The following is a 23,827-nucleotide window of genomic DNA, read 5'->3' as shown; positions in this document are numbered from 1 at the left end:
TGCCATGTTTGTATGAATCTTAAATACTTTTCCCTTATCAAAACCTGGATACTAGAAACCTGTGTTTTTCATCCTGGAACTTAGCTACTTCCAAGAGCAGATTATGAACGTTACAAAACCACTAAAAATTCATTTGAGGCTTGTGTTTCAAGGTATTTTTACAGTCTCATGGAGACCCAAGTCAGCAAAACTGGTAGGTATAGCAAATTCCAAATCCTTTTCCTAACATTTTTAGACTGGTGGCAGGGTGAGAAAGAGAAAAGAATAAGAAGAACCTTGTCCCTTCCTCACCCTGAATGAGTTGTTTGTTATGAAATATATGTCTTTAAGCTGCCCTAAGCAAAAGCTTATAAGGGGGAAAGAATGTAAAACAACTCTGCCGGAATGTAACATTTTCTTGACCTTGTAATTCCTATATAATACACAATCTCTGGGTTAAGATCCTCTCCTGCAGTTAAAATGTTACACTTAAAACTTTTCCTAAGGTGTAGTTTATTTTAAGGTTATGATTTCATATTTAAATGTATCTCCACCAGGCTAATTTAAAAGCTTAATAGAGTATTGCGTGGCATGGCAGCAACAACAGCTTTTCCACATGCAAGTGAGGAACAAGCTCTTGCAAAATCTAGGCTCTGGAAAATACAACAGCTCACGAGCAAGTGCAAGGGATTACTGACCCTCTGGAGCAAAGTAGGAGATCCATGTTAGCCCAGTCAGAACAATGATCAAAGGCAGCCCTGAACACCTTTTGCACGTATTTCAGGATCCCACAAACTTAACCAGCTACTACACAGCTGATCAGAGCTCAGCTGTTAGCAACCTTTTACCTTTCCTGCTAGGTGGAAATAATTCCTACCAGAAATGAAGACTTTCAAAGGCAATAAATGCATAGTGGCTTTTATTTTTAAAAGAAATACAAGAGGAGTCTAATTTAAAAACACTACCAGCTTTCAGTCACCTCCAGACAGCCACAGAAATCAGACAGTGGCTACAGCTGCTTTACTGTGCCCATTTTAAATGGATGCACAATTGAGGGAGAGGTGCCTTAGATAACTCTCCCCAGTATTTTAAATGCTTGGCTGTCTAGAGGCTTTTTAAAGGAAATCCAAATGAACCAGTGACTGCAAAGGGGTTCAACCTAACCCAACCCGAATCTTTGAAAACACCATAAAGCCAGTGCAAGAAGTTTGTGTGTGCATGTGTGTAAGAGAAATGGGAAGGTGGAGGAAAAACTGCTGCCATCAACATCACATCTCCCCTCCGGACATCCATGCTAGCCAACAACTTAGAAAGAAGCAGGAGGTGATCCAGTTTTCTAGGACAAATGGATTACAGACATCTATGTTCAATAGCAACAGGCTGCATTAGGAAATGATAAATAAAAGGCCAAATGATTTTAGAGAAATCAAGAGAGACAAGCTAATCTCACTAGCCTGGCAGATAAGCAGTCAGGTGTCCTCTTTGCCATAATTAATAAGGGAACTTCACATCACTTAAACCACAGTGCTGACTTCAGTGATCCTTCCCTTTTTGGCATGGAGGGATCAAAGGGACTGAAGCAGAAGCTGTCAGACTCCCCAGTGGTTGAGAGGCTTCTTAAACTATGTAAATAAAAAGCAGGTGTAAGGGACAGAAAAAGTACATGCTAACTCCATTTATCTTGTGAAAAACAAAACTATATGCATAACTACTTGTTTCTGCTCAATAAATGCTCATTTAGAGACCACAAAACTGAAACACAAAAATAGCAACAAAAAAAAAAATACTAACCTGAGAATGCCTGAAAAAAACCTCATCGCTTTCACTTTCTTTGCTATAAAAAAACAAAAAGAAAAACAAACCAACATATTACAAACACAAAACCAGACTTGTCTTGCAACAAAACCAAGCAGGACTTTGCACACAAAGGTTTTTATATTCTTGCTACTCCTGCACATTCACTAAATCACACAGTAAATGAAGGGACTCTCTGGGCTGCAGCACTTCAAGCTCCTAAAGTATGCATTTTTTTGCTTCCTCTCAGGAACTATTTGAGAACAATTATGTCTTTTAATTCCAGTGCCCTTAATTCAAGCCAATACAACTATCCCAACAAATGTAACTGTTGAGAGAAATTGTCATCTCAGGTGAGCAGAGTGAGGCTGCACAGCTCTCACAGAACACTGAAGCACAAGGGAAAGGGCTGGATTCCCAGCCCAGAGGCCAGGTGAGACAGACCCTGCATTCCTGTGTGGAGCGTGCTGGTTCAAGTGCTGCACAGCTGATTTCTTTTCAAGTCTGCACCATCAGCACCTTCAGTGACATTCCTGTCAGGCTGGGAAAAGAGCCTTGCTGGCATTTGCTGCAGGGCAAAGCCCACACTACACACTAAGTGTCTCCATGAAGCTCTGCTTGGAAGTTAACATGGTGGGTAATCTGTTCTGCAGCATACATGTCACCTCCACAGCCTGGGTGGGAGATCTCTCAGGCTGTACAACAACCACAGGAAAAGGAAAACTTATATATACATAAAATAAAATTAAAATTACCTCTCTTCAGATAAAATTTCCATGTCATCAGGTCCTGTTCTGTCTATAGGTTTGGATGAGCTAAAGCTTTCCATACTCTGCAATACAGTAAATATTAAAGCAGTAAGATATATATGAGAAACATTCAAGCTGCAGGCCATTAAACAGATCAAATACACAAATAGCCAACAGGATTTCTAGGAAAAGGTAACACTCACACTACTGCCCACTGCACTAAACAAACCCCACACTTTATTGCTCATAAACTGCAAGAAAACCTAACTGCTCTGCTTCATCTCTTTCATCAGACAACCTCAAACGTCAGAACAGAATAATGCTGCATGGTACCCTGTCAGCTCCCATTTCACAGACTGACAGACAGCCTAGGCTTGGGAGCAATTCTTTGGTCTGTGCAATTCCTGTAAGAGCAGGTATCAAAACCCACAGCAACCTCTCCGCAGAACTCCTTTATGTTCATGTTAGAATATCCTCCACTTCTCAGCCAAACCCTTCCTTAGTTGCTTCTTAAATAGGCATAAGAATGAAAAGAGACTGCACAGATGTAATGCTGGGCTAATATGAATGCAGGGCAAGCAATCCAACTGGTTATGAACTCTTGTTCTGAGATTTGTCTTGGCCACCATTAAGAACATTAATGCTGTTGAGTTCTGTGAGGACAAGCCATGTGGTCACTTCAAGCACATGTCCAGGAGGCTTTCTACCTCCTGGGTTTTGGGGAAGTCCCTCTTAAATAGGAGGAAGTGGGTTCCTGCCCTGGAAACTACATACACAGACTTCTTGGGGCAGTCACAGCCTTCTCTCACCTGCCACACCTCCAGTCCCATATGGTGACACAGGTCAGTCATTCCAGCCTTGCCTAATTTGATTCTTCAAGTCCTACTGTTACCTGCCTACTATATCCCTAAAATGCAGTTACAAGCTTTTAATGCTTTGTGGCTGGTTTGCCTGGGAGTCTAAGTGGAAGTGACAGTTTCCCCACTGCTGACTTGTGCTTTTGAGCCAGATGCAATCAGACAGCTAAGAGGAAAGCTTCCCCACACTGTCCTACATACTCTTTCAGGCTTTGAAAAAAAGGAATACTCAGGAAAGGGCGTTTAAGGAGAGACAACAGCACAAATTTGTTTACATGACAAAGGCCTATTAGTAAATGCTAAAGTGCATGTTATGTTATACTCCAAGTAGGCAGTCTAATTGGGGTTATTATTTGATGTGTAAAGGTGTAGCCAAAAGAAAGCTAAACCATCACACATCCTTATGGCAGTCTCTGAAATGCAAGTATGTAATAAATGCACTCATTAAAACTTTAAAAGCAGCTTCTGGTCTTCCAAAACAATAGCACCATGCTCTCTGCAAGATGTTTCATAATGATACTTGCAGTTGATCATCCCACTCTGACACTTCCTGTAGCAGAGCAAGCAAGAATCACACTGCTGGTCATCTTGGCCAACGTGCTTTTAATACAAGATTAGTTCATTTTACATTCCTTTCAGCCTTTGCCCTTCAAGAGATCAAAAAAATGAGGGGTAGGATAAAGTCCAGTGGACACAGCTAAGTTTGAGGACATTTCTTCTGGGCACAGTTGAAGACTTCATGAATGCATTTCAGGTCGGCAGCAAAAGTAGACACTTCCATCAGTGCTTCCTTTCTTAAATCCTGATAAAAACTCTCCTTTACACTGAAATTGCTTAACACTCCACAGGCACAGAGAAAAGGTGATGAAAAGATTATAAGCACTAGACCTTTGCCTATGTTAGAATGCATGGCTACAAGAAAAGACAGAAGTGTGAATGTATCTGTCTCACTCTGCTTTCACGAAGTATCACATGAGAAGATTGTGGATACTGAGCACTAAATTTAAGTTACTAAATTGAGCATGGTGTACAATTTTTGGCATCTTGCCTTCTTTTGATCATAATGAAAAGCAAATCTACGTCTCTCTAGAATCTCTGCACAGGGTAAGAACATTAGATCATTGCAATTTTGTGTTCTAAACAAAATTAGTCCAAAAACAGGCCACATTAAGAACTTGCTTTCAGCAGGCTCTAAAACTTAATCAAGCATCACTGAAGGAAATGCCCTATAGGTCAGGACAGTGTTTTCACACAGCTCTTGATGTTCCTGTTAACTATGCAATGCATACTTGGTGCAGGCACAGTGCTTCTGCCACTGCACGCAGACCCTGCGCTGAAGCTGCTGACACTCCAGTCAGTGTTTGCCCTGGCTGAGAGGGAAGGAAGGTGAACCAATTTTATTCTACAGCTTGCAGAAGTAGGCAAACTGTCCTCTAATGCGAAGGTCACACGAGAATATGCTGAAAAAGTTCTACAGTATTCCAGATTTTTATGACGTTATAACAAAGTCATTGATGTCTTCAATAAAAGGTGGATAAAGGAATCACCTAAGTGTCAAAAAGCACTTAGACACACTTCTAAGTGCTTTCCAAATTGCAAAAACACAGGCTTTAGAGAAATGGCATAAAATACCTTTGCCATCTCATTATCAAGTAGTCACTTGAAATCTAGTTTCAGAACTTAGCAGAAATATGAAAATAAACTTGACCTGAATATGAGAACCTACATCTAAGGTTCCAAACTCCTTGCAAGGCTTTTGAAAGACTGGGAAAAAGACCTATATCCTTTTGTGCTTTCCAAAATGCTTCACCAAATTCCAAAGAAAAAAGCAAAAAGTCACAGAAAGAGAAAATGATTATGCATGGAGTATCATAGCAGAAATACGGCTTCTCAGTTGCTGCATCACAAGGGTTACAAGTGTCAGATCCAGTGTTTCCCATAGTCCAAAATAGGCCCTGAGGCCTGTACTGCAGGCAAAAGTGGCTACCTAAAGGAACCAGATGTGCACTGAAATAAAAAAAGAGCTTTTCCCATCTTAGCAACAGACATCAAATAGTGCAGTGTGCTGGCTTACCACAGGACTGTCCTGGTTGTCATTAAGCTCTGAGAGCTTGGTGCTGGATTTCTGACGTTTTGATTTATTCCTTTCACTAAGGTATCCGGAGCTGGTGTCTTGTAATTTTTCTACATCTTGAGCAGATAGAATACAATCTTCAAGACTGCTGAATCCAGAGGGAATGTTTTCCTTGTTGACAACTTCCCTAAAAAAAATAGGGACATTACAGCAAGAGGTTGTTTAAAACGCTCTTTTGCTACATTTATGGTAGCAATAGGGAACTACATCATAATGACTGGTGCAGTTCTGGCAACACCATCTATTCCCTATGAAACCACTATCTCTGGTTCTTCCCAATGCAGCCAAAAACACACACTGTGCAATGCTAAATCCCACTGAGGAGCAAAAGCCAATTGTATACACCTCAGGTGAGAAAGCTCTGAGGACCCATGTTTGGGATTTGATTCACTTGCCACTAAACCCAACACACAGAAGCCTTCACATGGAAGCTGGACTAGCCCCTGGCTGCCTGTGGAATTTTTATAGAGAGTACGAAGCAAATTTTCCTTTGAGACACGAGCTTTTAATTTAGAAAAGTGATTCACAGCTGCGATCCAGGGATCTCCTTTGGTGCATGACACTGCATAATTGGCCCTCTTACTCATAACTCTCAAATGCAAGAGCAGGACTGTGTGGTGCTTTAGTCAAATGCTTGATTTCTATTTAGGAATTACACAAGACATAAAAGGGAATGTACCTCTGCAATGGTAACACAACTGCTAGGACAGAGGACTGTTTTGCTATGTTGGGAAGAGGATGGGACAGCCAGCACTATGGCACCACGTGTTGCACTCACTGGGACTCTCTGGGCTTGCAGGGTTTGTGCATGTTTACCAGAAGCCTGGCATATGGCTTATCTTGCCCTGTTGGATCCTTCAGCAGGCAGCTTTCCATTTACCACTTGTTAAGTAGCCCTCCCTCTACTTTTCCCAGCAGTGAAAATGCACATACACATTACTACACCATGGGATCAGGGGAAACACAAGGCGTCTCATTACCCTGCCAGAGATAAGGGCAGCTTGCTTACACTTGATACTGAAACGGGAACATTTGCTAACTTTGTGTGGCTGTCTTTCACAGTGCTGTGCAACTCCCAAGCCTGCTTTCATGGACAGCAGGAGAACTCATCTAGACTTGACTGGTGTGATAAGAAACCAGTTACTCTGCAGTATCTGGACAGTGCCAGCATGGCAAGTATTCAGAACAAAAACAAAACTAGAAGGTTCCAGTGACTTTCTAGATGACAGATCTCTAGGTTTTGTTGGTGGAAAAGAGATACAAAGAGGTATGATAGATCTCTGACTAAACTTCTAAGATAACACATTTGCCTTTGTGGAAGTTTTTACAAACCCTTCAGCAGACCAATTACACATTCAGAGCCTGTAGATCATGTAATCTTCAAAGCCTGGGAGTTCACCTATGTGATTTTGTGATAAACACTCTTCCTGCCTGTAGTCCCATTTTGTGACATTACAAATCCTCTTGTGATCCATCACAAGGCAAGGAGATGAAGTCACTAACAATCAAAAAAACAACAGAAAGATGTTTTGAAAGGAATTCTCAATTTTGATAATTTACCCAGAGAAATCCCAGCAATCTGACCTAAGGGAACCAGGGAAAACAATTTGGACCACAGCCAGCACTCAAAACTTTAAAAAAATCCTTGGCTCCAGCTTTCTGGACCTGAATAACTGTGTCAATCATATCTAGAGGCAGCTCTGTAACGCAGCATTGAAGAAAAGCCCTGCAGTACTATATGCTTCTGAACACGTACACTAGCCAGTCCCTGACCTACTTACCTGAGAAGCCTGTCAGCAGGGCTACTTAACAAGAAAAACTACTTTAGAGCTGCTGCCAGATACTTTGGTGAGTTGCAAGTGCCAATTTCCCAGGCCACCTTTACAGCGTATTTTGATTCACTATGAAAATGGTGGTTTTTTTGTTTGTTTTTTTTTTTGGTAACTCCAGATTTTTTGTACAATGTTTTTTGTACAACAGCAGCACTGACACATTTACACATTTTGAGAAATACCATGGATGCAATATTAACATGAGGTATTGATGGATGGCTATGCATCTGTATAAAAGTAGCTTTATACAAGAAGGTACAGATCCAATAGAATTTAGGGAATTCAGCACCCAGGAAACAACAACAGGAGACTAGATGTTTTGGAATCAACTTCAAATCCTAGCAATCCAATACTGCAGTGAGGCATACAAATTCTTTACAAGAACTAGTGCTGTGTTACAGATAAACACAGCAGTTGAAGGTGGCCTTGCAAAGTCTGTGCTACAGTTTCTCAAATACAGCTGTGCCTTGTGCAACAAGTTTCTTAAAGCTGCAGTGGTAATACATTTGTACCACACAATATATGTCACAACTAGAGAGTATGAATGGAAAAACAGGTATTATCTTTACTCTTTGACAGACATTTAAGGAAATTCACTACTAAGTCATGTTTAAACTTTGCGTAATAGGGTGGATAAAAAAAATTCTTAGATTCTGATTAATCAAAAGGAAGATTCTTCTAATTTCGGACAAACTCCCAAGTCTCCTCACTAAACCCAAACACAAGCTGTGCCTCCACACACAAAAGAGGAACTTAATCTCATTTTATGTCTCAAGACATGCTGAATTCAGAAAAGCAGCTGGGCCCAATGTTTTTATCTAAAAAAAGTTAAAGGCAGCAGAATCAACTGCTTGGGAATTTCCACTAATGCAACAAATACTGTAAGTAACCAATTCCAAATACTGTAATTAAAAACTCGACTGCATAACCCCCTAGATTCTTATGCTTTGCTCCACTCCATGATCTAGTCAACTCTAAATTTCCCAGCTCTGACTGATGCAATGGAGCTCTGCACAGGCACTGCAGTCAGGGCAAAGGCCAGTGCCTTTCACAACAAAATGTAGCATTGCCTTGATAAGAAGACATGACTAAGGTAGACTTAAATATACTTTCCAAAACAAAGAAATCAGGCTCATACATGTCTCTGTTTCTCCGGGCTTCCTCCTGCTCTTTGTGGTGTCGCCTCCTCTGCCTGGCAGACACATTAGAAGAGGCTGAAGACGTCCCGGATTCAGAGTCCTCTGAACTCTGGCCGCCTGAGCTATGAACATCAAAGAGATGCTGCTCCACGGCTGAGCGGATTGTCTTCTCTAAAAACCTGTCAAGCCGAAAAATAAGGTCAATTGAGCTCAAAGATTTTGTGGAGCTCCCTCTCTGCAACAACAAATAAAAGAAAGGTATCTGTAGGTTATGTTTTCTTAGGATGGCAGCACAAAATATTCCAGCGCTACGACATATGCAAAGAGCAATGCCAAAATCTTCAGAAACCCGCTGGTTCAAGTCCCTCAAAATAGCTGAGCCTTCCCAATTAATATTGCTCTTTTTATTTCTAGGGATGTCTGAAATTTCAGTAAAACAACTAATTTTACTTACTACAACTACAGATATTGGTGCCTAACTTTCATCCTCCACTGAAAAGCCCTTGCTGTAACAAAATTGCATTTGATACCCAGCCATGCTGACAGGGGTCAAGTCTGTTGTGCAAAACAAGCTCAGTAAGGCAATGGATCACCTGCAAGAAGATGATTCACTGCTGTCTCAGAGGGATGACAATATGCAGTAGCGTACTACAAACTCCTCACACACATTGTGACCAAGCATGGGTTTTGTTCTGAGTTCATGGCATTTTTACAGATTCTTGGGTCACACTCTTGTGTATCCACAGCCACCCTGACACTGGTGTGAGACCACCCTCACACTCTATGGCATTAAGACGGCTTCCACACAAGCTACCACAAGAGAGTTCCTGCAGTTGCATCAGTTAAGGGTGTGGGACTACTTGAACTTTCAACACAAACAAATTTTCATTTTGGTACTGCCATTCTCTTGTAATATTCCCTTCCTTCCTTCATCAGAGGAAGGTTTTATGGGAAAAAGATTTCTTTTTCCAAAGAGATCATATAGAAGCACATTTTTGTATACATCTCCATCCCATCTCTGTTTCTTGCAATGCTTTAAGCAGTCACTGAAGAATGGGTTTTTCAAACTTGCATGTCCAAAGTCCACGTATGGCTTCTATTTTTTTTCCATGATTAAAATATTATTTAAGGATTTGCTGGTTAATTTTCAGCTGAGTAGCTACAGTATGGGAATCTGTGCTTGGGCTCATTTCTCCTTTACAAAAGCTGTGCTAAGTTGCTATACTTGAAAGCCTGCTGAGACTGCAGTTCCTGGAAAAGTCAGAAGACCTTAGAACTTCAAAAGCCCAGATGGTTTAACTAGGCAAGTATGTCTGTATTTCACTATTGACAAAGATGTGTTCTGCAAACCCATCAGCCATTGGGAATTCCCAGCTCCAGAAAAGGAGCCAACTCATTTTATCTCTGCTCCTCCCAGTTACTGCAGTAGGGTCAGGTCACATCCTCTGCTGGGATGCAACAGGGAGCAAACAAGAGCAAGAAGATGACAGTACAAAAAACTCAAAATATGCAAGTTCTGCCTAAGCAAAACATCACAGGCACAGTGACCAAAGAACCAAGGGCATGAGAAGTTTTCAGGAGGAAGTGATTTATTATCCTAGTAAATTAATTGCTTTGGGAAACACTGTTTTTTTTTTTGTTTTTTGTTTATGTAAGAAAAACTCTTAAAGAGAAATCAAAGCAATCAAAGCATAACCAGCAATACTTTAAAAAGCTCCAAGAAAGGTAGCTACAAAATTGTAAAAGACACTTACTCTCCTGTAGCAGGAACGTTGCTACTGACTTGTGATACGTGGGTACTGTATAAAAGAACAAAAAGAGAAGAAAGGTAGATTTTATTATCAAAATAAGGTCTTAAAACCTCTTGCTCTTTGCAGTGCTAAGATTTAAAGGTTTGAGCTGTCTCAACAACAACTGTGTACACATGTCACAGGTTTTCCCCTTAAGGAATTTTCACTCCCACTGTCACGTGGCACATTTTGACAAGTCAACATCCTCAACCATTAATTTCCCTGTCATTCCCATGAAATAATAGGCAAAGGTCTAACAGCAAGTATTTCAACCTCAACATGTTACAGACTTTTTCTTTTCAGGTGGGTTTTCTGTTGCTGATGTTTTAGCCTTATGACAGCAGTCTTTGCCTTTTGAAGCTGACTTGAAAATGTATACACTTAATATTTAACTGATCTGTTTAACTATTGTCTCTTTGAACATGATCAAAGAACATTATTCATATTCTTTGCGTCACATTTCAAAAAATAAAATCTACACATGCTTCTCTCCTTTTTACCTCGGTCTGTTATAAGGCTCAGGAAGAGCTGACACAAATGTAGATGTTATTGCTTGCTGTTCAGAGCCCTTCTGAACAAGCTGACCTGGCACAGGTGTCACTGCTTTCTTCCCTCTGCCAAGCTGAGTCCCATCCTGCCCCTTTTTCATCCACTGACTCAGCTTTGCAGATAAGGTGACACTGCCTATTCATCCTTCCTTCGACCTCCCTTAAGTCAAATAAACTACAGGCCTAGGAGTTTCATTTCAAATTATCCCCATATCAGCAGAGTACAACTGGCTGATAAATCCCAGTAAAATGTGGTCAGCTGGATGCAAGATGTTCTTCCTGCCAAAATAGCCACTCATTGTTTTCAGTCTTCACCAGTTTCTCTCAAATAACTTCAATGCAGAACCATCAACAGCTGATTTTCCTTTGCTACCCAAAGGTTTCCTCTCTGCTTCCTTTGAATACTTTGCACGCCACTTTATGGAGCTAGAGCTAGCTAAGAAGCTGCAGCACTCTCAGATAACCACTCTGTGGCTTTACTGGGTTTGAGTGTCACTTGAGCAGAAGGCAGGCAACAGAGGAAGAGAAGGATAAATGATGGGTCAATACAGCTATTTTAACAAAACCAACAAACCAGTGTGACTCCTCCCCACAAACACCCAGCTGCAAGTTACGTTTGTAATGTGCTTCAGGCTGAGCCAGTGTGCTCACCTGGCTCTAACCACACACACATCCTTGCCAGTTCCATCTTCACTCAGTGCCACTCTCCAGTCCCAGCACAGGTCACCAAAGTGGTGGCACACCAGGAAAGCAGTCATGGACTTGCCAGTATGTTCCACATTACCTGAGCAGGACCTGAGCAGTTGTGTCATTCAGATAATTTCATGAAGACATGCAAACAACTATTACTGCACCTATTATTACAGATAAAATATCTGCATACAGGAAACAAAATTTGCAAGATCATACTCTTCCCACATCTAACATCTTGACTATCAACTACAGGATGGCATTGGAATTTGAACTGCATTTCAAGCCCACTACTTGCTTTCTGGTTTGCTTACAGGAACTATGTGGCCTCTTCCTAGCCCAAAATTAGTCTTTAAGACCTGGTCTCCCATGGAGACATATTAGCAAGTACGGTGCTAGTGTGTTAATGTGGGCTAACCCACATTATAAGATACAATTCATGTGCTTGCTACAGCTCCTACACCCATGGGAGTAGATTAATGCTGTATCACCTTTTTATAGTACCTACATGCAAGCCAAACTGAATGAGGTTGTCTTCCACATCACACTTTTCTTCCTTGTTTTCATGCCAGGAAAGTGGTAGTGGAGAGGAATAAAGGATTGTTTGAATTTTAAATTTTTTAAAACATCCCTAGGATATAGTTTTTTCTACCAATAAAAATTTTTCTAACACCCCAGTACATTCTAATTCACAGTTAACTGTGTGTTTTACTAACATCAATTCAATTTTAAGTACATTAACCTCACTAATTTTTAATGATGTGTAACAATTAATTGACTGCATCTAGAAAAGCCCTATTCAGGCAATACAGATTCTGTAAGAAAGACAGTAACATGGCGATTTTCAAACTACTGACAAATAACAAGGAAGTATGTATCCTTTACATGCCAGCTGAGTGGATGACTACAAAATGAAGCTCTGATATTCTGATTTTATTGTACTGAATCCAAATTTATCCTTAGCTCTCTGATAAGTTAATGCTTTTTTATTAGCCCCCTCTCAATAAGACAGATATTTTAAATCAGAGTTTTTCTAGATACACTAACTTCCTTTTAATTCCACAGTTGGTAATTTTTCTAGCTATTTCATTTTGAAGCTTAATTTAAATGTGTTGCTAAGTTGCTTTACTTACTCTCCACCAACCTTTCTTACACCAAAGAACTTCACATCCAAAACAAATGGTGGAGGGGAGAGAGTTACACAGTGGTTTTAGTATTGGAGCCTTCTGCAGGACACAACAGGTGGTGCAAGAGCACGTTGGCAAACACAGGTAAAGACACCACCCTGCAAGGATTTCAGAGCCCAGACAAGCAAGCAAGCAGGCAGGGTGTATCCTGCGGGGTTTTCCAAACTTCTTGGGTGGCAGAAGCCGCTCTGCTGTTGGATTTCTGCGGAGTAGGCAGGGCGAGCCATGCCTAGAAGAACCCTCTTGGTGTGCCCGCCTGCGCAGGCAGCTGCCTCGCTCAGTAAATCATCTGGACAATGGGAACTCATGTTCTGCTTCAGTTAATTACTTTCTCCTCACATCTGCTCCATTTCACTGATACGTACAGTCAATTAACTCCACAGCTAGATTATCTTTATTAGATTATGCAGGTGCTGTTGCAGAGCATACTGAGAAATACCAACTTTTCATAGAAATTACAGGTTCTCCTCAGCTGACTGAAGGCAGCAGGACAGCTTCCCAGTGCTGAGGGACTTTTACTTTCAGAAAGCCAGCCAGAAAACCTGCATAAAGGCACACAACTGTTTTAAGTGCTATGAACTTTTGAACTGGTTTCTTATGACCCTCATGCATTTCCTTCTGACTTCTGGGAAGTCTGACCTCTAGCACTTCCCAGTTTTGTCTAACTTGTTTACCCAAGTCTTTTGCTCGCTTTCAGAGGTGCTCTATCAGCTCTGGATAATGTCTTACTTCACACGTAAGACAAACTCTTACTACATGCAACTCTTACACAAGCATCTTTCTTCTGTTTCAGCCTCAAGGACGAGAAGGTGCTATTTTCCATCATCATTAAATCTCACCTGCACCCCCTAACTAGTACTCCCTAAGTTTAAAAGATGTGCACCAGAGTGAGAATTATCTCATGTAATGCCTGCAGCTTGTCTGGTCTGTGTTGGGCATCTTGTGATAGCAGATGTTGGATATCAATGCCCTTTCTCCTCATTTCTTTCATTCAAGCCACTGCTGAGCAAAGTATCTTAGCATCTAGACAAAAACAGCAAAGAAAAAACATCAAATAGAGCAAACTAGGAAACTGACATACTGGCATAGTGTTTTCTCAGACTGGGTTTTCATTTATGAAAACCATAGTCATTCATTAATTCTTGACAATACCTAATGGCCTAATTCATAAGCTACACTTACAGTCTGGTACTGAAGTCACCTGTTGCTGACATGTACTTACAGTCCATCTGCTTTATTCAGGAAGCAAAGGTGGCTTTTGTTCTTGTTTTTGCTTTTTAAAAAGCCAAGCACAACTGCAAGAAAGCCTGAATAGATGCAAAAGCTTTTTACCATTTTGCTATTCCAGCAAAGTTGAGGATGTTTAAATGGCTTTGACATAACACATGGGAAATTCCTGACGTCCTGAATATAGTATTTCAATCTGTGATCTAGGGATTCAATTCCTGATCTAGGAAGTTCCTATTCATAGGTATTTATATGGTCTAAATGCTATTCACTCTCCACACTGTGACATGCAATACTGCAAACTCACGCGGGATCCATTTTAAGACAACTACTTTATTTGACACACTTTCACCAAAGAGAAGTGTTGTGATGGCATACAAAATGTGAAAATAATGAGTTTAAAGACAAAACAAAAGGTGTGTGCTCTTAGTTATTCGGATGTCCCATCACATAGAGGACATGCTTTCATTATTTTCTCACCACCTTCACACTTTCACAAGCTCAGATCAAATTACTCCTCCTTTAAACGTGGTAAATTATTTTTTACACTACTTTGTTACTACAAAGAAAACTAACCCCACTGAAAGCAACTTTATTCAGTATTCCTAATCCTGAATAGTTTTTCACTTGCATCTCCTTTATGACAGATGTACACTGACACCTACTGCTTGTAGCAGAGACAACCCTGCAGGGGATTCATAGAGGACCCATGATTCAGCTTGGTGAATTTGCATGGCTGTGTCTGTGCAGGCTCCTCTGCAGAGCAGGGAAATAATCCCCAGGGAGTCTCAGACCTGCATGGCAGCCAGGCACCCAGAGCAGGGACACCCAGTGGCCTGGTGGTTACTTTCAGCCAGTGCAGGTGTGATGGACATGAACACGCATCACATTTGTGATGGAGCCCAGCATTCCTGTGGACTTAGGACCTCTTATGGCACGTCCCACGGAGGGAGAAGCGTTCCGTGTGAAAGTGGCCAAGCAAATTTCTGAGCAGGTGTGAAATCCAGAGCAAAGTTTTATGGTTTCTTCAGGAACTTACCTGAGAACAAACAGCATAAAACATCTTACCCAATAAACTTCAGGGTAGTAATACCTGACCTGCATTATTTAAAAAGAGTTGTCTGAAATAAAAACTGTTAAAAGGAGAAACAGTCAGTTGTACTGAATAATGCTCACAGGAGTACTTCTAGGAAAAGAACCATGCACAATGTCCAATGCCTTGCCCGGTGCTCATGGGTATTTAGTGCAATCTTTGGCACTGCTTGTGAGGTCAGGTCTCATCGCAATTTCACTTTAATGCTCTGAATATTAACAAGGAAGCTCCACACTACAAAGCTTTTGTTTTTCTCCCCTGTAATACCACTCTGGCTTATCTCAGGACGCTCCCATCAGGGAGCTCCTCTGAAAGCATCTACATGACTAACGTCACATCTAAGGCACACAGGCCAGCATAAAGCATGCCTGAAGATTCCCTGTCTTCCAAAAACTCCTTGCACACGTGAAGTGGAATTGTGCTTACAGGGATTTGCGGCTGCCAGACACGTTACCTGAAACCGCTGAGTGTTTCTCAGTACTGATTACTCAAACATCCTGCAGCTGGTATTCACAGTCTCACTAAAGCATTATTCAAGGAGAACTTTTTAATAGTCTCACTTCCCTTTACCACAAAGTTTTGTTACAAAAGGTTTTGGAACATAAATGCCCTTCAGGCATGACTCCCTGGAACAATCAATCACCTAGCAAGGTTTTCCTCTTCTTTTAACAGCATAGAAATCTTCTTGCCTTATACTGAGCACAGCTGAGCCAACAAATTATCTAATCAAGGACTTCAGAGAGGGAGAGGATAACTCTGATCAGCAGTAGGTGAATGGATTAAAACCCCAGGTCTCTCCAACTGGTCAAGCTGACATCATCCTTATTATGCCCAATGAGAAGGGGTTCCAGCTACAAAATTAGTAATTTTCTGCCCAAATATATTAATAAACTACTTGTACACATTCTCTCTTGCATCAGTATTGTTATTTAACATAAACATCCTCCCCTCTCTGTCTAAAACTCAGGGGGAATATGTGTGCTCTGGTTAATTTCTTACAGTAGCTAAGACTTCCATGCTCTTTTCTCCATCTTATAACAGTCTTCCCATTTCTTTAATCGTCTTCACAAACCTAAAGCTATTGGAACATGAGTGTCTTGAAAGTGTTTAAGGCTTCACTTGTCTCTTGTACAGGGGTATCCATACTTCTAAGTGTGCTGAAAATACTTCCTTTATATATCCACTGTCATGTGATTATTTCAACTTGAGCATTTTTATCCCACACCTCTCTTTCATCCCTCCATGAACAAGTATGTTCACGTCTTTCCTCCCCCCCCCCCAGCATTTCCAAATGTGAGGAACTCCCCTTTCAGGGCAAAGATTTTCATTATAAGATCTCAGGTATATGACTTTATTACTTATGTTATTATTTCTTTCAGTATATATCTTAAATTTGATGCTTATCTTTATAAATATATATTAAAATAACATATATATCACAATGAGATATTTTACAAATATATCCATATATATCACTCTATATAATATCTCATGTCTCATATTTTCTCCCAGAGGACACTGCCAACCCATTCACCCTCCTAAATTTCTGCTGTAAGCTCAATTAATAAACATGATTCGACTTTATTATGCTAGTGGCTATCAAGGAAAATAAGTTCATGGCACTCCAGGATCTCTTGCAGCAATCCCCTTTCTCTCCTACCAGCAATATCTAGAGGTTTCACCTCCTCCCTACCCATCTTTATGTTCTTGTTCTCATGCCCACTTTTTCCATATAGATGGCATGATATAAAACATTTTGCTGACATCAGACATATTAGGTATACTCCTTTTCTTCCTCTCTCTGGAAAGTCTTTTAAAAAATAACATGGTTGTACTGGTGTTACCACTCTTTACAAACCCATGTCACATTTTGTCTCATTTACTGCTTACTCTCATACTGTTACAGACTATTTATTCCCTTACAAAGTAGCAGTGGTGATAAAGTCTTGACTTTCCCAATATTGAAAGAAAAGAAACCAAGCAATCAGTGTCATTTTAAGAAATAGTATATTTATTGGGGGTGTTCTGACTTAAAAGTTAAGACCTTCAGCATTTGTCTTATTGTTAAAAACAGCAATCAGGGAAACATCTCCATTGTTAGCTGACATGGTACAGCACTGAATACTCAAGTCTGATTTGATCCTACTAAAACTGATTTATGGAGGATGTGCTGGTTTTGGCTGGGGTAGAGTTAATTTTCTTCCCAGTGGCTGGTATGTGGCTGTGTTTTGGATTTGTGCTGAACACAGGGTTGATAATGTAGAGATGTTTGTGTTATTGCTGAGCAGGACTTACACATAGGCAAAGCCTTTTCTGCTTTTTGTGCTGGCAGGGAATTTAGGGGTGTGGGGGAGGTGGGAGGAGCCACAGCCAGGCCAGGTGACCCAAACTGACCAAAGGGATATTCCAGACCATGTGATACCATGCTCAGTGTATAGAGTGGGGGAAAAAAGAAGGAAGGGGAGGGGACATTTTCAGTGATGGCATCTGCCTTCCCAAGTAACCATTACATGTGGTGGGGCCCTGCTCTGGAGATGGCTGAACACCTGCCTGCCACGGGAAGCACTGAATGAATTCCTTGTTCTGCTTTGCTTGTGTGTATAGTCCTTTCCTATTAACCTATCTTTATCTCATCCCACGAGTTTTCCAGCTCTTACCATTCCAGTTTTCAACCCAATCCTGCTGGTGGAGAAGTGAGTATAGCAGCTGGTTGCTGGCTGGGGTTAAACCATGACAGAGGGACAAAATGTTCCTTCCGTCTGGCAAGAGCCAAGTATTATGCAGTGTTTGGAAGCTAAAGAGCTCTTGTTCCTACTTACTCAACTTGTTGCATAATTATCTATATGGAATTACTGCATTAATACAGCAGTAACCACCCTGTGCCCAAATATTCATGATTCACTTGAAGGATTACTTGAGCAGTATTTCAAGCTATGTAAGTGTGGCTGGTAGTAATAGAAATAGATTTGACCATCAGACAGCTAAAGCAGACAGTTTTCCCTTCCTTACCCATAGTGTGAAATGCAATCCCTACATATGTCATGCACAGCCTCTGGGGCAACAAATTGAACTTTCAAAGTTACACAGAAAAAACTGGCCACCCAAAGTTCTTAGTTGTTGAAGCACCAGGAATTGCCCAGCCAGCACCAGCTCTCCTGACAAATTAACTGCACTTGGCAACTGACCTCAGGATTTCTGATGTGGTACAAACAGAAGCAAGACTTACAAGCTGTTCCCTTTATTTACAAGTAACTGTATCCCAGCAATGTTACAAAAGACATGGCTTGGCAAGAAGCCTGTGTATCAAGGTGTGCAGCTCCCTCTCTACTCCTACCAGCCATTTCCTCACTTCCCAGCTATGTGTTTATTCCTGACTGTTCCCTTCCTATTTGAAAGACAGATTCCCATGGAAACCCATCCCTTCATTTCAGTGGACACACTCATTCTTTGTTCTCCCCCCTCATAAGCCTACATCTCTATTTAAGATGTTCAAATTTGCTCCCTTCCTCTCTGAAATGTCCTGCTTTGAGATCAGTTTTCTCAGGTCCACTCCTTGCTCCCCATTTCTCCTTGGTGATCTTGACAAGGTCAGCCAAGAGAATCTCCTTCATGGATCATTCTTCTATAATCCAGGAAAGAGCTTGGAAGGACAGTTCTGAGCAGTAAGAAAGATGGAAATGTAATGATACCCTAAAATCATTTGAAGGTCACATTTAGCCAGAAAGAAAAACAAAGGGGCAATCAATTTTCAATGGAAAAATATGAAGAAGATTTAAACTAGGGGAAATTTGAGACAGAGCAATGCACGTTTGCAGCTACAAAATAATCTCCTGAAGGAAAAGGCAGAATCTCCTCTGATAATTTGGAGCTTTTGAGGCACAGACTGGGAAACATCTGCACAAATGAATTGCAGGGAATGACGGTGCATCAACCCGAAGGCAGACGGGATCATGCTACCAGGCTGGTCTGTGAGCAATTCCCTGACAGACATTTCTGCACAGTATGCAATAACTGTGCTCTTTCTATGCTTCATGTTAGAAAAATTCTGTAAGAAAAAAACCACAAGCTACAAAGATAAACATGAATATGCACCAGAGATTAAGAAATTTCAGACATCACTGTAAGAATTCCAATTATCACTGTTCTCACAAAAAGCACCACTGGGATTTCTTCTTATTTGTTTAAACTCTGTAGAGATCAAAGAATCCAATTATAATATCTGGCCCTTCCTCCTCTGCAGCCCTTCATTGTTAATTGCTCTGGCTCCTGTTCTTCCACTAAGTATAAATGAAAGCACTGGAACTGAGCCTGCTACTGAAGCAAGCAGAGAAAACTTTCACAGATGTCAACAGAATTAGACCCCTTTTACAAGCAGTGACTTTGTCCTGCAGTTGGCAAAACAAGAAACAATTTGTTCAAATGCAGCATGAGCACCATTCCCTCCAGTGAGGCTTGCTGCTACCCAGGCACTCTCCTGCTTTTCTAGGCTGCAGCAAGGAACTGGATGGGCTGCTGACTCACCATCTGGTTCTTGATTTCTTTCTGAGCAGCACATGCTCTCAGTTCCTCAAATCCTGTACCAAAAATCTCTCCCGTGCCTGCAGATAAGCTACTCAGGCATCTAAGACACATAGCAAACCAAAGAAAAGAGGAAAACAACGTCCGTCTTGTAATAAAGACCTTAAACCCTGGGCGTCCTCTCTACAAAAGAATCGCAACAGAGATGGTATCTACAAAGACTCATCCCACTAACTGAACAATAATTACAAATGTAAAATTAATGCTCACTTTGATTACAGTCTGTTCAGCACTTCTGAACCCCTCCCCACATTTAATTCCAATAATGAGTCAATCCCACATAGAAAAATAAATGAAAACAATGGAGTAAATACCTCACGTAGAATGGTGACATAGGCCGCTCATCTTCTTGGGAGCTAAAAACAAAATATATTTTGCAAGTTAGTATGCAGCTCTGTCTTGTATTTGCAGCTCAAGATACTCACTCCTAAAAAGCAGAGACAACGAAAGTGAAATTGCACCCGTTACAGAGGTAACACTTAAGTCTGTTTTGTCCTCTGGTTGATGCATGGAAGAAAGTTTTAAGTTACTTTCCTTAAATCCTGGCAATCCAACTCATTTCTCAATGTCCACAAATGTGGCGTAACAGATCTCCTGCTAGACAGCCAGGAGTCATTCTGACTCTGTAACAGTGCTAGGGCTATTCCCATAGCAACAATAAAGCATTTTGCCAGGAAAACCAAGGGAGTCCTTTGCTGTCTGCTGCTCCAGAATGGAACAATCTGCCTATTAAAGCCAAATTTGGAAAAAAAAAAAAACAAAAAACCAAAAAAAAAACAAGGGACATCTTGAGTAACCAAAGAAACAACCATGGCCATAGGCGTATGCATGAGGCTACCTATTCCCCAGTTTTATCACTCCTGTGGAAAGTTTATTTGAATGACATTCCTGTAAGCTTGAGATCAGGGATTGCCACGGGCTGGCTTGGAGGTCCCCTGACAAAACATTTAGTTATGTTTTAGTCATCAACTGGCCTGGCCCCAACATAACCACCTGGCAAGTGACTTACCAGCCCTGATCCAGCTCATTGTGCCTGTGCTGGCACAAGGGTAACACAGCATCACTCATGATCTCTTAAATTTTGAAGGATTTTATTTATTAGCTTATAAAAGCTGCTCTAAGTATTCAATAAAGGGGAAAAGAACATCTCTGTAGGATTTGCAACTAGGAAATCAAGTACTCAGGTACTTTCTGCAGTTTCCATTGGATCCAGCATGAAGCTCCCTCAGCAAGATGAGCTGAAACTGGCCTGCAGCCAGGTAAGTAACCTGCCCTCACACTGTACAGAGCCAGAGACAGATTTAACCACAGCTTATTTCCATCCCAGCCAATGTTCTAACAGATGCACAAATATGATGCACAAATATGCACCAAATTCATTGAGCACAAGGGAGAAGGCAAGATACAAGGGAGTCAAAAAGGCAACCTGACAGATAAGCAAGCCAGTGCTCCAGAGAAATAATCACAGGGATTCAACCTCCCAACTAGAATATGGAAAGATTCACAAATAGACATCCACAGAAAAGCCCTTAAAGCACATGATGCAGGAAACCGATTTGAGAGATAGACCAAACACGAGATGGGGAAGGAAGTTTTTTGCTATGTTCAGTTCACTGCATTAATAGCTGAACTTCTAATCTCAAAGTAAATAAATCCAAGTAGTGGACAGAAAACTGAAAAATCTTTTCTCACATAAATGAAAATTTACAGTGCCATCAAGATTTCTGTTCATTAGTGCAACTTCAAATGACAACACCAAATGCTGCTTTATGGTCAAGTGGCAGTTGCTGAAGCCACACCAATCACGCTTTCTTTTCCATCATAAACACCCCTCCTTATTTCAAGGTTTGTAATTAACTTCCAAATTAAAGCAGGACAATCATACAAAGTCCAAATAATCTTTTACATTTATGCTCCCAACATTTGTTTTGACAGAGCAGATGGAAAAGCAGTATTCAGCAGGGACTCTGAATCCTCTTGCATTTCCTTCCCTTTCTTCCACAGCAAATGCAACTGGATGCTTCTTAAGTTCAAGCAAGTTTTCTAACTGTACAAAAATTTATCCACCCATGCAATGAAATTGAGGAAAACAAATATTTTAAGCCCATTAGCTGGGAATGGCAGAGAAAGAAGCTCTTAGAGAAGTCAGAAACCAAGTATGAGTTTCATTTAGATCATCAAGTTTGAAGATTTCATATGGTTGGTAATAATTGCAGCTGTGAAAAACCTCTCTTACTCAATAGTGGTTCATAGTTTTACATGTGCAGCAAATGAGCAGTAGCTGAATCTGGGGTGAAGACCTCCAAGCTAACTAGTATGAAATCCAGACTTTTGAGAAAACCATAAACATCTTCTAAATTTCTACCTTGTCCAGCAAAAAACTTACCAATTAGACAAACAGGCTTAGCAGTAAATTAAATTTTGGGTTTTTTTTTTGTTTGGTTGGGATTTTTTTTTATCCTTAAAGTTTTGTCCAGAATTACGTATGCTTTATGTCCAGAAGGCATGAAATAACTTTTAAAAACTCCAGTTATTTATTCAATTATCATGGATTACCTGGCCAAGCAGGTGAGTGCAAAATACAGCACTCTCTTTTTTCTCAAGCATATAAATAGCTCCCCTAAATCCAGGGATTAAACAGAAATTAATCGCTTCCATGAAATACTTGGGAGATTACCTGACAACTTCCTGCTAAAAACCAAAACAAATACTAGCCAAACTAAAAAAAGCCCCAAAACAAACATAAAAACCCACAGCAAACCAAACTTGTTCTGTCTACTTCACGGGTAAAGAAGTAATATTATGTATGTTTGTGACCACCACTGAGCTAATAAAAGGTTTGTCAGCCTGGAAGGAACACCAGTTTAGGCCACCAGTTAGTTTAGCACATCTTGGGATTTTCAGGCACATCCTTTCTGGTTTTGAAGAAGGAAATATGAAAGCCTGGGTGAAGTCTTAATGTAAAATGATGAATTTCCATTACAGAAGGAGAGTTATCTTTTTTTGCCTCCCTCTTTTGTTACAGGCAATGTTACATTCACTCCTCACATTCTTAAACAGGTAATCATGGTTCTTTTTTTTTTTCCTGACATCTCATAGAACCATAGAATCATTGAGAGTGAAAAAGACCTCTCAGAACAAGTCCAACCTTTAAATCATCTTGCCCTTCAGGCAGAATAAGGGTGCTGCTGAGCCTACTGTAGAACACCCATTTAGATAGAAAGTTCCCAATTTATTTAGGTGCATAAGGAATACCCCTGTCTCAGCCTTCTACTCACTGGACTGAGCTCCCACCACAGGTCAGAATGCTCAGGGTCCTTCCTCCTTGTTTCATTTGCACTTAATCAGAAGCAGTTCTTCTGTCTTAGCTTCCTGGCACTGGAACCTCCATTACAAAGCTACTGCTGCTTTCCTACTCCACATCTCTCTTCAAAACTTAAATGGGACATTTAGTCAATGAAAAAAAAAAAAAAAAAAAAAAGAACAGATTTTGGCTTCGGGGTTTTTTGGTTGGAATTTTTTTTTTTTTTTTTTTTTTTTTACGATTAGGAAAATGTACTTTGACTCATGGGTCAACATTTTGCACCAGAGATGAAGAGCCTAGACACTGGCAGGGTCTTGCTGCTCAGGCAAGGTCATGTTTTCCTATTGCCTTGCCAGAGGCTCTGTTTGTTCTGACCTCAAATGTTAGATAAGGGAATGGCTATTCTATTCTACCACAGAAATTCTCAACTTCAAAAGAAATGTAGCTGATTTTTAGTGAGAATACTTCTTTTAATGCAAAGCAATAGCTGCTTCTATTTTTAATGCAATCAAACAAAAAGCCAATTAAAAATTCAGTGACATCAAATTACTAATGATATCAAAGGTTATGCAGGTTTTGGAGGGAGGAGAAGGAAGGCTATGTTTGGGTGACTTCTTAAGGTTTCAAACTTATCTCCCTCTTGTTTTCTTCTCATAATTCAGAACACCATGCCTCCTTGGATTAAAAGACATACAATTTTTGCAACTACCGAGAATTTTAACAATATTGTTTATTTACTTATTATGACATTCAGCACCAACATCACTAAAAGCAGCTTCAAGGAAACATTGATTTTGAGGCCACAGCAGTGCTTTTTGCTGAAGGTCTCATCTTATTCACAAATTTTTCAGCACTTCTTCACTCACCCAAGTCATTTCCCCATAAAAGTTGTTTCAGTGTTGCAAAAAATTGCAAGATTGAAATGG

General features: G+C 40.5%; 1 protein-coding gene across 13 annotated transcripts in view; it reads right to left on the bottom strand.

The window, feature by feature from the left end:
* FAM13A (family with sequence similarity 13 member A) overlaps nucleotides 1-23,827 on the bottom strand; it is a 143,043-nt gene that overhangs the window by 26,544 nt on the left and 92,672 nt on the right. For 6 of the 13 annotated variants that reach the window (XM_068187603.1, XM_068187597.1, XM_068187599.1 and 3 more), the window contains 6 exons: nucleotides 19,912-19,953; nucleotides 10,239-10,283; nucleotides 8,484-8,663; nucleotides 5,454-5,640; nucleotides 2,529-2,605; nucleotides 1,771-1,813 (listed from right to left, as the gene is read on the bottom strand). In XM_068187603.1, coding sequence (XP_068043704.1) covers nucleotides 1,771-1,813; nucleotides 2,529-2,605; nucleotides 5,454-5,640; nucleotides 8,484-8,663; nucleotides 10,239-10,283; nucleotides 19,912-19,953 — 574 coding nt within the window. Of the gene's footprint in view, nucleotides 1-1,770; nucleotides 1,814-2,528; nucleotides 2,606-5,453; nucleotides 5,641-8,483; nucleotides 8,664-10,238; nucleotides 10,284-10,774; nucleotides 10,939-19,911; nucleotides 19,954-20,058; nucleotides 20,077-23,827 lie in introns of those variants that run through there. The other 7 variants (XM_068187598.1, XM_068187608.1, XM_068187609.1 and 4 more) reach the window with 6 other exon arrangements.

The sequence above is a fragment of the Anomalospiza imberbis genome, chromosome 4 (genome assembly GCF_031753505.1).
Source record: "Anomalospiza imberbis isolate Cuckoo-Finch-1a 21T00152 chromosome 4, ASM3175350v1, whole genome shotgun sequence".
Taxonomy (NCBI): Eukaryota; Metazoa; Chordata; class Aves; order Passeriformes; family Viduidae; genus Anomalospiza; species Anomalospiza imberbis.
Note: the sequence above shows the minus strand (reverse complement) of the source record. Positions and strands in the feature narration are given on the sequence as shown.